The 13,297-nt window shown below is 47.7% G+C and overlaps 1 protein-coding gene across 12 annotated transcripts in view; it reads right to left on the reverse strand.

Annotated features, from left to right (window-relative positions):
* Positions 1-4,149: 4,149 nt before the first annotated feature.
* Positions 4,150-13,297, reverse strand: part of Tmcc3 (transmembrane and coiled-coil domain family 3) — a 306,403-nt gene continuing 297,255 nt past the window's right edge. For all 12 annotated transcript variants that reach the window (XM_075954038.1, XM_075954041.1, XM_075954039.1 and 9 more), the window contains 2 exons: positions 12,386-12,521; positions 4,150-8,401 (listed from right to left, as the gene is read on the reverse strand). In XM_075954038.1, coding sequence (XP_075810153.1) covers positions 8,099-8,401; positions 12,386-12,521 — 439 coding nt within the window. In that variant the 3' untranslated portion in view covers positions 4,150-8,098. The remainder of the gene's footprint in view (positions 8,402-12,385; positions 12,522-13,297) is intronic.

The following is a 13,297-nucleotide window of genomic DNA, read 5'->3' on the forward strand; positions in this document are numbered from 1 at the left end:
CCAAACTGAGGAAAGAAAAGAAACCACGTGGCAGAAAGGTAGATTAATGAAAGCAAGTTAATTTGAGTCATAAGAACTAGTTGGAAATAATCCTAAGCTAAAAGCCAAGCTTTCCTAATGAATAAGAAGTCTCCGTGTCGTTGTTTGGAGGCTGGCAGTGCAAAGACAGTCTGACAAGAAAGCTTGCTACGGATGAATATGCATGCGCTCATTGTTCTCTGCCCTTGACTCTGCATGGGACTGGGCTAATTAAAGTTCCTGTCTTGACTTCCCCACAATGATGGGCTGTAATCTGGAATTATAGGCCAAAACAACCCTTTTTCTTCCTTACATTGCTCCCCCCTTTTTTAAAAAAAAAAACAATCTTTTTTTATTTTACATACCAATCCCAGTTCCCCCTCCCCTCCTCCCAACTCCTCCACCTTCATCCCACCCCATCCCCACATCCACTCCTCAGAGAGGGTGAGGCCTCCCCTGGGGAGTCAACAAGGTCTGTCACATCCCATTGAGACAGGACCAAGCCAGCCTCTGCCCCCGCCCCCCATACTTAGGCTGAGCAAGGTATCCCTCCACGGGAATGGGCTGTAAAAATCCAGTTCACGCACTAGGGATAAATCCTGGTTCCACTGTCAGTGGCCCCTCAAACTGCCCAAGCCACACAACTGTCACCCACATTCAGTGGGCCTAATTCAATCCTATGCAGGTTCCCCAGCTGTCAGTCAGGTGTCAATCAACTCTCACTAGCTCAGATCAGCTGTCTCTGTGGGTTTCCTCATCATGGTCTTGACCCCTTTGCTCATAGAATCTCTCCTCCCTCTCTTCGACTGGACTCCAGGAGCTCCGCCCAGTGCTTAGCTGTGGATCTCTGCATCTGCTTCCATCAATTATTGGATGAAGGTTCTATGATGACAATTAAAATAGTCATCAATCTGATTACAGGGGAAGGCCAGTTCGGGCTCCCTCTTCACTATTGCTTAGAGTCTTAGCCGGGGTCATCCCTGTGGATTCCTGGGAATTTCCCTAGTGCCACATTTCTCCCTAACCCCAAATGGTTCCCTCTATGGAGATATCTCTTTCCTTGCTCTCCCTCTCTCTCCTTCCCCCAACTAGACCATCCTATTTCCTCATGTTCTCCTCCCCTCTTCCCCTTCCCTTTTTTCTTCCTCCCTTCCCTTCATTCCTCCTCTTCTCCCTCAACATTCCCAATTTACTCAGGAGATCTTATCTACTCAGGAAACCTTCCCTTTCCCAGGGGGTTCATGTATATCTCTCTTAGGATCCTCCTTGTTACCTAGCTTCTCTGGGGTTGTGGACTGTAAGCTGGTTGGCCTTTAGTTTGTGTCTGATATCCACTTATGAGTGAGTATATATTGTGTTTGCCTTTCTGGGTCTAGGTTACCTCACTCAGAATGTTTTTTTTTTTTTCTAGTTCCATTCATTTGCCTGCAAATTTCAAGACATCATTTTTTCCCCTACTACTGCTAAGTAGTACTCCATTGTGTAAATGTACCACATTTTCCTTATCCATTCTTTGGTCGAGGGTCATCTAGGTTTTTTTCCAGGTTCTGGCTATTATGAATAATGCTGCTATGAACAGAGTTGAGCAAATGTCCTTGCAGTATGAGTATGTATCCTTTGGGTATATGCCCAAGAGTGGTATTGCTAGGTCTTGAGGTAGATTGATTCCCAATTTTCTGAGAAACTGCCATACTGATTTCCAAAGCAGCTATACAACTTCGTACTTCTACCAGCACCCTACATTGCTTTTGGTTGGAAGTATTTCATTGATGCCACAGAAATGAAACTTGGACATAATAAAACCAGAAGATAGTGCTTTATTCTTTAGCAGGTTCAGTATTACCTGGAAATCAAAGATTGAAGTCCCCCCCCCCACTTATTTTTTTTCTAGGAAATATAGACTAAGAATATATTGGGCTACACACACAACCACCCATCTTGATAGCATCCTCTTCTATTTCCTAGATTTCTACCTTTAGACATCAAATTATAGCAGCACCAAAATAACGGTTTTGCCTCTGTGGTCTCTAGAGACAGAGAATTGTGCAGGACAGAGAATGGACTGATCTCTCAGAGCTTTAGAGTCATGCAGGAATTCTAGTGGTTTTGTTTGTATAGGTTTCAGGAAGGGTGAACAGCGGAGAAAGTTGCCTGGAAATAGGGAGCCAAAAGAGCAGGACTATAGAGAGGCCAAGGCAGCATCCTAACTTCCTCCTTCCCAGGTTATGACCTTGGAAGAAGTGCCTACATCTGAGCTCTAGTCATGCACAGGACGGGGGTTAACGAAACCAACATCACCAGCCCAGCTGAGTTCACGCACTATCAAAGTGGCTCTTGCAAAACACCAATGCTCCTGCGACAAGAAGCCCTGAGAGTAAATTGCTCAAGGCAGAGGGATCTGCTCCGTCTCAGCATTTCTGACAGTGTGCACAACTCAGCTGGCGTCCCCCACATCATTCCTGTCCTCCTCGGTCCAGTTGATGTGGACTTGGTTCCCCAGTCACCACTTCCTCTCTCCACAACACTAAGATGTCCTAGTACTCCAACTACTGACTGAGTAATCACCCCCTCCTCTTGAGCTCCAGAAACAGGCCACACATCAGCATCAACCACGATAAACCAATGTGGACCCAGGGTTTGGCAGAACTGCACCTTGGACCCAGGCACAGTGAGTTTTCTCTCTTGAAATACGAGAACTCTACCATACAGATTCAGATACCCAATTACCCAAATTCACTTTTCGGACTACAACCACAACCGAATAGTCCAAACGTGACTGTAGTGTTTGTGCTGTACTGGCTGGTTTTGTGTGTCCACTTAACACAAGCGAGAGTCATCAGAGGAAGGAGCCTCGGCTGAAGAAATACGTTTTTCAGATCCAGCTGTAACGGATTTTCTTATTTAGTCATCAATGGGGGAGGACCCAGCCCATGGTGGATGGCGCCATATCTGGGCTGTTGATCCCAGGTTTTTTCTACAAAAAGGTGGGAGTTGGAGAAGCCATGGGAACAAGCCAGTAAGCAGCTCCCCTGATGGCCTCTGTCATCAGCTCCAGACTCTGGGATCCTGCCCTGTATGAGTTCCTGTCCTGACTTCCTTCAGTGATGAACAGCAATGCTGAAGTGTAAGCCAAATAAACCCTTTCCTCCCCAACTTGCTCTTTTGTCATGGTCTTTGTTGCAGCAATAGAAACCCCGAGACACCAACTTTCTACAGAGGGCATGGGGACTAGTTTTAAAGTTAACTATAAGGGTAGATAAATAGGTAAGACACAGGATGTTTTGAGGAATGAAACCATTGTGTATAATGCTACAACAATTAATATATGCCCTTATGTATTTGTCTAACCCCATAGAATGAAACCAAGAATATCCCTCATAGGAATGATGACTCTGGGTGATTATGATGGAACAATGCTGGCTCCTCAGCTGGTACCAAATGTACCATGCTGAGGTCTGGAGAGTTGGTTCAGTGGTTTAGAGCACTGTGGTTCTTGTCACAGAGAACTTGGGTTTGAATCCCGGCACCCACATGGTAGCTTACAGCCATCTGTAACTCCAGTTCCAGGAGATCAGACATGCCTTTCTGACCTCTGTGTGCACCAGGCACACGTAGAGTGTACACATATCTATGCAGGCAAAACACTCATGCATACACATTGAAAATAAAAGGTACCGCTTTGTGGGGGATGTTGATCCTGGGGAGTGAGGGTGTGTAAGTAGGGGCAGGATATTCAAGAGATATCTTTACACAGCTTGCTCAGTTTTCCCTTAAATCTAAAGCTGCTTTTTAGGCCGGGCGGTGGTGGCACACGCCTTTAATCCCAGCACTCGGGAGGCAGAGGCAGGCGGATCTCTGTGAGTTCGAGACCAGCCTGGTCTACAAGAGCTAGTTCCAGGACAGGCTCCAAAACCACAGAGAAACCCTGTCTCGAAAAACCAAAAATAAATAAATAAATAAATAAAAAAAATAAAAAAAATAAAGCTGCTTTTTAAGAGTCTATTATAAATTTATTTTACATACACGTGTGTGCACATGCATTCTCTCTCTCTCTCTCTCTCTCTCTCTCTCTCTCTCTCTCACACACACACACACACACACACACTACAGACATGGGCTCTGACAAGTGTGAAAATTTAAGAAATCTAGTTCTTTTATTCAACACCAAAGCAAACATCAAGTGTTTAAAAAATAATGGCACCTGCTTTGAATTCATTGGTGACATCACCATGGGGGAAGATCTACAGAGAAATCACAATTTTCGGCAGATACGGGACTATGTAGCATTCCCACAAGACGGGAATTCTGCAGTGGAGGTTACGATCAGCAACCCTGACATGACAGTCAGGGTTGCTGCTACGGCCCCAGCGCATCTTAAACACAGAGCACGATTAGTTGAAATGTTTCTTTTAGGACAAACACAGTAGACATGCTTTAAATATACAGGAAGGGCAACATGTAGACCACCCTCAAACACGCAAGGTGTCACACCTCTTCCGGCCTCTTTCAGCAGAGAACCGAATCCACAGCCAGAAAATGGAATTTTTGCTTTATTTCTAACAAGTTACCCAGTTCCTGTCATTGACACATTTTTTTTTAAAGCTCTTTATTTTCGATACAAACTGGCCGATCTGATTGTTTTCTGTAATCTGTCTATTTAGACCTCTTAAAAGTTACCTGCTAACTCTGAACCCTCTCTTCACATAAACCTGTAGTCATTTCCCCAGCCCAAGATCAAAAGTAAGGAAACATGCAAGTTAGGTTGTTAAACCATACTCATTCTTCTCAATAAGCATACGTGTTCTTCCAAACCCAAACCATTAGATCTGGATTCAACACTAAAGCAAAATAACAACAAAACACCCACTCTACATTCCCATACAACACAAAATAATTTGGCATGTCGAATTCAACCCCCAAGAATAAAAGTAATTAGTTGCTTGTGGGGGGGGAGGGGACGACAAACTAGCTCCCTCAGCTCATTCCGACCTGTATTGAAGCCTGCTGTCAGAGGCAAGGTAGTTAGTACACACAGAGGGCAATCCTTCAGTAAAAAAACCAGAGTGCCAGGGTGTTAATGTGAATGACGGCAGCCGACAGGGTCAGAAGACCTGAACACTACTAATCCACAAACCAGGAGCTTGGGATGGGGGCTGCTGTATTCACAGTAAAAAAAAAAAAAATCAGTGAGAGTACTTTCATTGATACATCAATTTTTTTGGGGGGGGGATTGTTCCAGATTAATCATATACAAAATATGAGCTCAAAAAAATTCAAAACCCACAGAGGGACCATTTTTCATATTTGCCATTCTTAAAGCGTTTAAGTTCTGTTTGTCCTCGGTAATCACGACACTGGTGATCGATCGTGATAATGTCACCAAAGATCCAGAGTCCAGCATCTGGCATGCCTCGCCAGTGTCCCTTAAAGGAGCAGGCGCTTGCCTGCTCATCCCAAATAGTTCCCTTCCCCGAGAAATACGTGAGATGTTTATTACCGACGTAAAGTGCAAAACAAGACTGGCTGACTCAATTGTGAATCAGTCCCAGTCCCAAGGTAAGTCACAGTTGTGCCATTGTCTCTAATTGTGTATTTGTACAATTCATTTCTTCAGTGTGTACGCGATGTGTTCAAGAGAGCAAAAGAGGGGTTATAGCCCTTAAGAGAATAATGCACTGCCCGATCAAAGTCTCCTTGAACTCTGCAATCTTCCTAAAAAAATAAAACGCTTCATGAACCTTCCATAAGACCGAAGCAAGGGTGTCATATGGGCTGGGCATACCCAGGTAAAGACGGCGATTGGAGAATTAGTTGGAGCCAATGGAATTCAATGAATTCTTTAGGAGTCCATGATGATTTGGGTGCCCCCCGCCCCCACTCCATTAGTTCAGGACAGTGCCCATTTCTGACAGATTCTACCCAAAGCTCAGACTGAAGAGCGTGGAGTGTGCTGGCTCTAACTTCCCTCTCTACTCCCTCATGGGTCTGAGAGTGTCAATCAAGAGAGTCCTGCTAGGCTGTGTAGGGGTGGGGTGTGTGCCGGCGTGAGCACAAGCCTGCTCTCCCTGGGTTCCCCTGGAGACCTAACTAAACCTCCAAGGCTGGATTCATACTGTTTCTATAAACTACTAGCAGCACTCAGAGCCACCCCAGGCCCTGACATGTTGTAGGTGCCTTGGGGAAATATTGACAAACGACAATGGGGGACGGGCACGGCCCAGCTTGCTTCGAGGTGTAGACAGAGGGAGTCTGATGCCTCCAGGTAAGGGAGCAGGCCATTAAAATACAAGAATCAAGGAAGGTTACGGTTCTCTCTTTCTTCCTGCTTGGACTAGAAACCTCCATCTCTCCTGTGTGGGGACACAGTCACGGATGGGAGTGGAGCTGCGAACTCCCCCATCCCTGGTTTCCAAGTCTCTACATGATTTTTTATTACTTTTTAAAAAGCTTAACTCTGGAATCAGTTAGGGTGATGGTTAAATACTTTGTGAATTTTCTAATTATTGGTTTAAAAGTTGGGAGTGGGGGGCAGAGGCTGGAGTTCTACGAGTCCCACTCCCAGAAGCCGGGCTTGCACTAAACTGCCGCACGCTTTTACGCACCCCCGCCACCCCGAGAACGTCCCTAAGAACAGCCATTTGCAAGCGGTGATTTGTAGATCTTGGAGAACATCTTCTGGAAGAAAGTAAACATTTAATGGCATCTTTGCACCTTTGGCAGGTGCGGTGGGAGGACCAGGACTGGCTGGCAGCATCCAGTACAACCTTCTCTCTCCTCTTTGTGCTTCATCAGTAAGCGGCAGCCACCGAATGCAGCGGCTCTTGCATGTTTTCTGCTCACTGGCAGTGCATTTATCCTGTGACCTCGGAACTTGTCCTACTATGTGCCTACAAGACAGACGGTGGCAACTAAGCTTAACAATAGACTTAATTCTCGCTGCCCTTCACACCCCTAAGTGGACCCTCCTGACTTCATCTGGGTAAAGGGCTCCCGCTCGCCTAGCCACCAACTGATCAGACCAAGAGTTCGCATCCCTCTTAGGCCCCCAGGGTCTGGCCTCGGCACACATATGATGTGTGAAGTTTGATTTTGTGGTCTTCAAGAAAAATAACACCTAGCGACATGAGCGTCGTTTGTTTTCGTTCCCTGGACTCTGATCTCTGCAGACCTGAGAGCAAAGTGAATCAGGAAAAGTGCATGCCATCCTCTAAGGGGATTTATCACAGCTAACCATCACCAGATTGGGCATGAGCCTCCCAGGGATGCTCGCAGCACCCCGAGCTATCAGGGCCGCAGTTGGACAAAAGCACAGGCCGAAGGCTCCGAGGGCAGGGCCCTGCTAGCCAGGTGAGATGAAATCGGGTGTGTGTTTCCCTGGGCAGAAGAGGTTAGCCCATTTGTAAATCCTAGTGTCTACTGTGTAAAGTGCGGGGCTACTGGTTAGGCAGATTTCTGCCGGAGAAGCAGCGATAAGATTTGCACGGTACAGGGACATACGCAATTGACCAATGTGAACACGGGGCACATAACAGGACGCAGCGCCACCCGTGGACAAGTGGGATAGATCAGAGAGAGACTGTCTGAGCTTCCACAGACACCACCCCTCACAACAAGAGCTCAACACTGCCGATAACTTATGCTTCCTCACTTCCCCAAGTCCTGCCATATCCTTGCTGTTTGTGGGGCTCAGAGAGCACACAGCTGCTAGCAATCACGAAGCTCAATGTGACAGAGATTCATGGGAAACACAGAGAGGCCCGTTCCTCTGGGTCGCTCTTGGTGCCAAGCGCTCAGTGAATGGGGCTCTACCGTGCCCAGCTCGCCAGGTGGGCTGGAGATCTGCTCTGATTAAGGCTGTGAGCGATGTGGGGAGAACTCTGGGGGCAGTTTTGTGTTAACCACGTACAGGGACCGCGTTGGCAGCTGCTACCGGGTTAGGAGACGCTAATTATTTACAGCACACGGCTTCAGTCCTTCTCGCCGTCTTTGGCACAGCCGTTCATTCAGGAATTTGGTAGTCTGCAACAGAGTTTTCTTCAAAATAAGAACTTGAGAGGATGTGAAGGCGGGAACCAGCGGCTCATCTCGGGATTATTATCCTCTCTATGGCACACAAAATATGGTCCCAGTTTTTACAAAATATCGCCAGGAGAGTCACAGCAAAGAAGGTGCCAAGGATGTGGAAGCGGCTCTTCATCATGGGCGCGACGAACTTGGCCAGGGTGGACACGCACACCAGGATGACGGTCATGAAGGCCAGAACTACGTTGATGCATTTCCCCAGCAGCACCTTGGCGTTCACGGCATCCGTCTGCAGGGTCTGCTGCTCCTGCTGATGCAATTCCAGCTTAGAGATGCGTGTCTGGCAAGTTTCCAGGGCTTCCTGCAGGCAAGAGGACAGCAAGGAATCAAATACCGTTGGAATCGCAGGCCTTGTGGGAACACACGCCCAGATGTGCTGGAAGCCCCGGCTCACAACACCTAGTGCCTAGTCTCCAAACTGATGGTGAGAGACAGAGGTATGAGACAGGAATCCCAAGACCCCCTTTACCCTGTCATGGGTGGTGGACACACATATATGCAACTATAAAACATCATAAGTCAGCAGTTACGGTGATCTGCTTTTATTTTTTATTTTTTTTGGTGCAAGGTCTCTGGGGAAGTAGCCCAACCTGGACTTAAATTTCTAATCCTCCTGCCTCAACTTTCCCAAGTGCTGGGATCTGAGGTTAGAGTTCCACGCTATCAGACCCTGCCATTTCTATTTCGCTACACTTATATAGGAGATAAAGTGACATAAAATAAGGGCATCTGTGGGCACTCTCGGGGACAAACGGAGAAAGGGTGGAGCTGCGTCTGATGAACACCGCTAACTCTTAGGACAGACGCTCAAGAGCACCCCTTGACTTGTCTCTTGTCCATCCATCAGCTGGCTCTACCAATACAGTGCCCAAATATCTATCTTAATCCATTTTTCTCTCATACAATCTCCATTCCAGAGTCGCCAGGACCTCTTGCTTGCCGGGCTTTGACATGTGTGAATTTCACACCCCTGTGTTCCACAACTCACATTCCCTGTAATATCCCAAGTGACCTTTGAAAGATACACATCTCTGACACCTCTTTTCATAACACGTTTCCAAAAACTTGCTTAGCCCGTGCTCATTCATCTTCTCCTGCCTTCACACAAGGCACTGGTCAAACTGATTACTTCCAGGTTCTGAAAATGCTGGGGGACTTTGTCCACGCAGTATATACCACTGGAAACACTTAAGCATCCCCGCTCTTCACCTGTAGATGGGCCATGTATCTCAGAGGTCTCGGCAGCCCTCCCTGAGCCAGCAAGACTCCAGCCAGCCTTCCTGCACAGCTGGGAGGCACATAGGTTGCATCCAGACAGGGGCTAAGCCCACCTTGCCCTCATCGTCCACCTCGGAACAGAGCAGTGTTGTGTGTGGCAGGGACCATATCCTGGCTGGCTGCCAGGACCAGGATGTCAGTTTCCAGAGGAAAGCCTGGGCCCCTGGAGAACAAAGAACCTCACGAGAGGCAATGCGGCCTGCCCGCACCTCCGCCAGCGCGGCTGCAATCATTTGCCCAATGTGCTTGTGCAGCTGGGTCCAGTCACCTTTCCGGGCTTTAAGCAAGTATAATGGTTCCAACATTGATTTGCTTTTCTCCTGCTTGAATATACTCTCTGGGCCAAAGAACAGGGTTCTCCGTTACTATAGCAACTTTCATTATACTAGGCTCCCGACCAGAGGATACAACTTTTTCAGCTCTTCACATTTAAACGGCGCTGGCTGTCGGCACTAACGGGCATGTGCGGGAGGGAGGGCTTGCTTTCAGCTGTGGGGCCCAGGGTTTTTTTTTTTTTTCCATTTTAGGCATGGCATGAAAGGGTGAGAGACCAAGACAGAGGGTGGTCATTTTCGGCTCTTTCACTCAGTTTACGGTAGAGAAGTCCACATCTCTTTAGACTAATCTTAGAATTCATCTTAGAACTGCTACTGATTTTTTACTAAAAGAAAAATACAAGAAAATTAGGTAAGTGAATTATAAGGCCATCTGTCCATGGCAACGAGAGATAATAAGCCCCGCCGATGGCTAGGACATCCTTGGTCCAGTATTTAATTTGTTTTAGATGAAGACAGAGGAAGGGGTTTTCTTCAGTAGTTTAAACTGGATATTCAGGACTTTAAAGGGGGCAGGAGGGTCAATCACCTAAAAGAACAGCAGAAATTGTGTGGGTCTGTGGGCACCCGCCACAGGCACCGCCGCAGCCCATCCCTGTTGGAAGCCCACTTACAAGAACCAAGGATATGAGCAATGAAGGGAAACGGGAGAGGTTCAATAACTAAAAGCCTTTGGGGGATGTTGCTACTCAACAGGAAGATAAAAAGGAATAGCAGCATTAACTTCTTGGCTGTTTAGTATGTGCCTGGCGAAGATTCTAGTACAATAAATATCTGATTCTATTTGATCTCTAGACTTTTTGAAGACGAGGCGTCGGAGGCACGCGGTACTGACTTGGCCAGGCTCACACAGAGACCAAGTAGTAGAGCCCGCTTTGAGCCTCTGCGACCTTTGTCATTTATCCCGATGCTCTTTCTAGTTCTGACTAGAGACGGAGCTGGGGAACGCTGAAATGAACTCTTCTGAAGTTAGAGTTCCCTTTGGGGGAGCCCCTCCCTGGATCTGACCTCCTCACTCCCGGAATAAGTTTCTTAAGAAAAACGAGAACAATGTTAACCCAAACCATCTCCTAAGTGAGGAAACGACACGTTTAGACACCACCCCGGGATGTCCCAGGCCTGTTCGAAAGTAGGATGGCCTCGGGGCTGGCGAGATGGCTCGGTGCCTAAAAGCACTTGCTGCCAATTCTGATGAACTGAATTTGATTCCTGAGAACCACAGGTAGAAAGAGGAACTGACACCCCAGAGTTGTTCTGTAATCATCATACGTGTGCTGTGACACACACACACACACACACACACACACACACACACACACACACACGGGTAAACATAATAAAATATGTTTTAAATAGAGTGACTCTATAGACGATAGCTCAGTTCCCCAGGCCAGTCAGTGGAGATGCCGAGGCTCTTCACTCAGAGAATAGCCAGTCCCCCAGGGTCCTCTGCTCTCCGGGGACAAGGTCTCCTGTCAGCTCTGAAGCCCTGCTTCCCAGAACTGTCTGAGCAGACCTCTGGCATCAGCAAACACAGCCTCCACCAGAGCAGAATACAAGGCACGCAGCCGGATTGCAGCACACGCATCGGGGAGAGACGCCATCTTCTATGCTTTGGCCTTCTCCCCTGTGGGGTGGGATTCAGGGGGTGGATGGCCTTCCTGACGCTCATATACCCACTACAGAGAAAGTCTGAAAAAGTGAGACTGAGCGAGACTCTCCCTGTTTGTTCTTGGGTTGTTTCACAGCAGCTTGGGGCCTCTGGGAGGAAGCCTTGCAGTTGGCCTTTGCTTATGACATAAACTTTATGTGGATCTACTCAGCCCTTCCTGTCAACCTTCTGGGCCCTGCCTATCCTGTTCAGTCCAGCCTTTTCTGCCAATCCTAAGGGACAACTTGCCATACCTTGTTCAGGTCACTGTGCCTCTTTGTGCCTTGCTCTCTAGACCTGAGAAAAGAGGCCAACAATAGAAGCAATCTCCAAGGGCTATTGAGTACATAGGAGGAGGAGGAGGAGGAGGAGGGGAGGAGGAGGAGGAGGAGGAGGAGGAGGAGGGGGAGGAGGAGGAGGAGGAGGAGGAGGAGGGGGAGGAGGAGGAGGAAACCCATACAGTACTTAGGTAAACGCTGGCAGTCGAACGTTTGCCATTCTTACAACTTATAAATCAATTGCTTTAAAGAAGAGACTCAAGGCTTGCTCAGAACCACAGCTGGTAAATAACAGACCTGGGACTCAAATCCCATGTTTACCCAAGAATGCCTGACTGGCACCCCCACCCCCCCTCCTACCCCAGCTAGTGGGGCGCAGCAGGACTGGATTTCAGGGGTAGCTGTACTCTGGAAGGTGGCTCTCGATCACCCCTGGCCTACACAGGAAGCCTGAAGGCGGGGCTGCCTAATACTGGACATTTCATCACATTTTGGTGGTGTCGGAATTAGGCCAGCGATAACTACATGCCAACTAGGTTAGGCAACAGGAGCACAGGGTAAATTATCTCAGAAACACTGTTAATACATGTCAGGAGGGCTAGGTGGTGGACGAGAAATGTCCGTATGGAGAAGACATCTCGCTCCCCATGCACAAGGGAAATGTATCAAGTTAGTCTGCCTGATGAGTTAAAGCCAGGAAAAGAAAACCCTTCACCAGGGTTCACCCGGGAAGGGGCCCATACCTGGATGTCCCTCGAGCGTTCATAGGCCTGGTAGGCCACCTTCTCCTCTGCGCTGGCTAGCTCCTGCTTCAGGTTGGCTGTCTCGTGCTGGTGCAGCTCGGTCAGGTCGTGAAGCTGGTCCTCAAGCCTCTCATACCTTGAAAAGACAGGAGCCAAAATGAGCGCATTGTACAGGCATTCCAACAGTGTGTTCTAGAAAAATGTCTTTTTTTTTTTTTTGGTCTGAGGGGGACCCTGGCTTGTTTTCATTCCCCAGAGGACTGTCTTTCTGAAAGAGTATGTCTATTTCTGGGGAACACAATTTTGGTTACCCCTGAATCCCAATTCTAGAAGAGACCTGTCTCTGCAGTCTTGATTTTTTTTTTGTTTTTTTTTAAGACACAGGGTTTCTCTGTATGTAACTTTGGAGTTTGTCCTGGCATTCACTCTGTAAACCAGGCTGGCCTTGAACTCACAGAGATCCACCTGCCTCTGCCTAATCTGTGCTAGGATTAAAGGCACCACCTGGCTTGTCTCTGCAGTAGTAACTGTATGTCCTCATTTCTGAGGCTTTACTGAGATCAAACTTTTATTTTAATTAATTTTTTTCACCCATGCCAGACCAGCACCTGGAAGAGCTGCCATGGCGACAGATAGATTTTGCAAAGGATGCACCTGCCCCTAGCTAGGAGATGGCTGTGCAGCAAGGACAAGCCAGGACCGGCCATGTTTGCAGTGGCTTCTCCTTCTCCTGCCCACCAGTAACTGGGATCTCATGGTCACACAGCCCACGAGAAAAAGAATGAAGTTTTCCATTCCCGTGGTCAATCCTGCCACTTCACAGTAAACACCCTGACATGCCTTTCAGCTCTTCACTTTACGTGCTAATAAATAACTAAACCCCAAGGGCTGGAGAGATGGCTCAGTGGTTAG

The sequence above is a fragment of the Microtus pennsylvanicus genome, chromosome 20 (assembly GCF_037038515.1).
Source record: "Microtus pennsylvanicus isolate mMicPen1 chromosome 20, mMicPen1.hap1, whole genome shotgun sequence".
In the NCBI taxonomy this organism is placed as follows: domain Eukaryota; kingdom Metazoa; phylum Chordata; class Mammalia; order Rodentia; family Cricetidae; genus Microtus; species Microtus pennsylvanicus.